Consider the following 4,193-nt stretch of genomic DNA (forward strand, 5'->3'; position numbering starts at 1 on the left):
TCATGAATGGCTTTCCAAGGATAATTGCTTGTGGTCCTAGCTCTGATTCAAGTGTCCCATCCATTGTGCTCCAACCCATGTATACTTGCCACTATTCTAGCCCGTAGCTTCTCCGTCTCCATAGGGAACCTCCACAACCACTTTCCCAACAAAGTCATATTCCTTCTCCTAATACTCCCAAGCCCCAAACCACCACAAGTCTTACACCTACACACTATCTCCCAGCTAACTCTATGATCCCTCTTCTCCTCCCCCAACTCCCACAGGAAATCTCTCATTAGCTTCTCCAATCAGTTAGCAACCTTCACTGGGATTTTAAACACCGACAAAAAAAAAGATGGGTAAATTAGCAAGCGTGGCCTTAATTAGTGTAATTCTCCCACCAAGAGAGAGGAAGTTCTTTCTTCTCCTCTCCCGGCTCCCACAGGAAATCTCTCATTAGATTCCCCAATCTGTTAGCAACCTTCATTGGGATTTTAAACACTGACAGGAAAAAAATGGGTAAGTTAGCAAGCGTGGCCTTAATTAGTGTAATTCTCCCTCTTACTACTACATGAAAGTTGAATTATTTATCAAAAGGTCGGAAAGTGACTATGATTAAAGAACATATTGTCAAATCTTCCCTCTTACTACCTTCCACCATTCCCAATTCCTTCAAAGATAGCTACAAACCAGAGACGCTTTTTATGGAAGGATTGCAGGGTTAAAGACAAGTTTCATTCGATGGATTGGATAGAATACAATTCACAAAATCAGGCAGTGGTTTGGGATTTTGCAAGTTGAAGAAGATGAATGTGGTTCTCCTTCGTAAATGACATTGGCAATAAAACAGAAAAACAAAGGAGTAGCAAGAGGCAGCCTATTGGAGCCAAATTTGGGATTATAAATGGTGGATAGGACCCAGTACAAAGGATTAGATCATTTGGATGCTCAGTACGGAAGAAATAGAGAAAGCCTATGATTCTATTATAATTGATGTGACCACTGAGATGGGAGGTTGATCCTGGATGCTTGGTAGGCCAACAGGCCCCTCATGGACAATTTCCCAACCATCTATGCAATTGCGGAAGGGGAGTAGCAGAACTACAAATGGAAGGGGGCAAAAGCTTTTGGACTCCAAAGTTCCACAGAAACCTGTTTGATTGGGAAATTCCAGAAGTTGTTAAGACTTTATTTGAAATGCAGATGTTTGCACTCAAAGGCAGGTATTATGGACCAGTATCTATAGAGGTGGAGTGAGATATCATGACCTGGGACCAATTAATACATTGGTAAAAGCCGGTTTTGTTACAAACAAATCTTTATTTTGAAAACAGCATCCTTTTTGGCTAATCAGATAAGCTGATCAGTTTTTTTTTAATCTTGCTTTCGGTATACTTTGTTAAAATGATTTCTTGGGGATCTTTTTGTGAATTCTGATGTATAGTTCCTGGCTGTACATGGTTGATCTGTCCACACAAAAAATCTGTGTTTACAGCATACATTTTTTTTGATAAATAAAAATTAAACCCAAATTCTGTAAAAACTAGCATACTCATAAATCATAATATAAACCAATCTAGCCATTTTTCCTTTCCTACAAGAATATGAAAATTCACTTCAAAATATTCTACAGACAAGATATGATTTCATAATTTCAATTCAAATATCAATTCAGCTCAGAACCTGTCTATTGTGCAGAACTAAAATGCGAAAAATAGTCCTGCACAGAACTTACGAAGGATTACAAAAGCTGCCAAAACCAATTGAAAATAAGTTAAATCTAAATAAACATACAGCTATGTGTTTCTTGAGCAAAAGCATCCTGATACAATTCAACTATTTTGTTCATCTGCATCTTTATTCTTCTTCTTCTTCTCCTTCTTCTTTTTCTTCTCACTTCTATCTGCATCCTCATCGCTGCCACCAGTGCTTGTAAGCAATCCAGAGGCATCACCATCCTCAGCCTTTTTGCTTTTCTTCTTCTTTTTCTTCTTCTCAGACTTTTCAACTTCAGAGGATTCGGATTCGTCCTTTACCTTATCCTTCTTTTTCTTTTTCTCTGCCTTCTCTGTATCAGAGGATCCTCCAATTTCACCATTTTCTTTGTTTTTCTTCTTCTTTTTCTTCTTGTCCTTCTCAGTTTCAACTACTTCCTCTATCTCCTCCTTCACCTTCTCAACACCTTCTTCAACTTTTACCTTTTTGGCAGGAACAGGAACAGGGCTATTCTTGTCTTCATCTAACTTACGTTTACGGCCTTCCCCATCTTCCCCCTCCTTATGTTTCTTCTTCTTTTTCTTTTCTTCCTCAACTATACCTGTTTCACCCTTCTCAGGAACTGGTGCAGCGGCAAGACCTGCAACCATAGAATCACCTCCTGTAGGAAGCACCACATTTCTTAGCCACTCTGCTGGTGTCTTCTCATTTGGCTTTCCATGTTTATCCAACTTACCATCTGCAATCAGCTTCTTCTTCATTGAAGCCCTCGGCCCCAATCCCCATTTTCTTGGATAAGTATCTCGATCCATCACTACCCTCTTAATCCTTGCCACCACACCGTGATCACAAGTCGCCATTACTGCTGTTGTCATCTCCGCAATACCCAATGCAATTGCCTCCCCCTTGGTGGTCATCAGCACAACCTCCTCACCAACTTCAATATCATTTTCAAACCTCAGTAACCCTGGTATCATCAGCTTGGCACCGTAACAGATAGCATTAACCGCCGAATCCTTCACAACTAACCTCTTGTAACTCGTCAACAGTACTTCAAGGGGCATGATAACCCGCCTCAGATAACTCTCATCTCTGTAATTATCATAAAGCCACTGAGCATCCATCACATCGTGCATGGTAACCATGTTATCCTTCTCACCCGAAATACCGGACCGAACACGCCGGAGCTCCTGCATATGCCCTCCGACGCCCAAAATCAGACCCAAATGAACACAAAGCGTCCTTACATAGGTACCTGCCTCGCAAGAAATCCAAAAAACAACCAAATGTTTATCTGGGTCATACTCGAGAAGCTTACTTTCGTAGATCGTTCGAATCCGAAGCTGGCGCTTGACAGCAGAAATCAGCGGCGGCCGCTGAAACAGAGCTCCAGTAAGCGTCTCAAGTGCTCGAGCCACCTTGCCGACATCGGGCACCGCAGAATGAAGCCGGGCAACGCAGACGTACTCTTTTCCGGCACCCTGTTGAGATTTTACGAGTCGGGTCGCCCTGTTGATGCAAACGATGAGGTTGCCAGTGACTTTCGGATCAAGGGTTCCGCTATGGCCGGTCTTATCAACTCGGAGAATACGTTTAATCCAGGCCACAACTTCGTGAGAAGATGGGTTAGCAGGTTTGTCGAGATTGATGATACCGTACTGTATGTACTGATCAAGGGGGCGCTTGAGAGGAGAGTAACCGGAGGGAAGAGGAGTGTAGTGACCGGTGCGGACGTTAAGGCGGTCGTAATTCTTGAGGAGGATTGGCCACTGGGAGGTGTCTAAGGAAGGAGTGAAGCTCTGAGGTTTGATCAGGTAATCGTCGTTCTGGGTCGGCGCAGAATCGATGGGTACCAGAGATTTGGTTCCTCCATTTTCTTCTTGACCCTCTTTGTTGATGCCGCTGCTTTTCTTCTTCTTCTTCTTTTCTGAGCGCGAGAACTCAATCTCGGACATGTCTGACAGCCTGAGTGAGTCGTCTGTATGTGTGTGCGCGCGCTCGAGACAGAGAGTGAGAGGGAGAGAATGAAAGGTGAGGGTACTGGGGGGTTTCTAGGGTTTTAGAGTGAGGGTTTTGTGAGATTTTACTATTTGTGTCTGTTTGGGCCGGGCTATGGGGATCGAGTGATAACACCTTCTGGCTTGCAACTGGGCCGGGTTAGTGTTGAGATTGGGATTAGGGTATCAGAAACCGTACAATTTATTTATTGGGTAACTTTTATTTTTCATAAATTGACTTAGGAGGTATTTGTAGCATAAATGAGAAATTGGGTGGTAAGTAAATATGAAACACACCACATCCCAATAGGGTAGTTGTTTTACAATGTGGATAAAAATGTGTGGATCAAGGTGTAGTGCATTTCTTGTGTTTGATTCCATGTTTCTCAACTACAACATTTAAGATAACATATGTCATTAATCATTAAAAAATGATATTTATTTTTTAGTAATATACATAATATAATAATAATAGTAAATTGCTAAGAATTTTAATAA

At 41.9% G+C, this 4,193-nt stretch overlaps 1 protein-coding gene across 1 annotated transcript; it reads right to left on the reverse strand.

The window, feature by feature from the left end:
* Nucleotides 1-1,593: 1,593 nt before the first annotated feature.
* Nucleotides 1,594-3,763, reverse strand: LOC148801079 (H/ACA ribonucleoprotein complex subunit 4-like). Its single transcript, XM_088901282.1, has one exon. The coding sequence runs from the start codon at nt 3,651-3,653 to the stop codon at nt 1,815-1,817; it is 1,839 nt and encodes a 612-aa protein (XP_088757408.1). The 5' UTR covers nt 3,654-3,763; the 3' UTR covers nt 1,594-1,814.
* Between the last annotated feature and the right edge of the window lie 430 nt (nt 3,764-4,193).

Source organism: Nelumbo nucifera, chromosome 3, assembly GCF_055504915.1.
Source record: "Nelumbo nucifera cultivar China Antique chromosome 3, China Antique-T2T, whole genome shotgun sequence".
NCBI lineage: Eukaryota > Viridiplantae > Streptophyta > Magnoliopsida > Proteales > Nelumbonaceae > Nelumbo > Nelumbo nucifera.

Excerpts from the sequence above, each read along its gene's own strand:
- LOC148801079 (XM_088901282.1), bottom strand. The coding sequence starts at position 3,653 with ATGTCCGAGATTGAGTTCTCGCGCTCAGAAAAGAAGAAGAAGAAGAAA.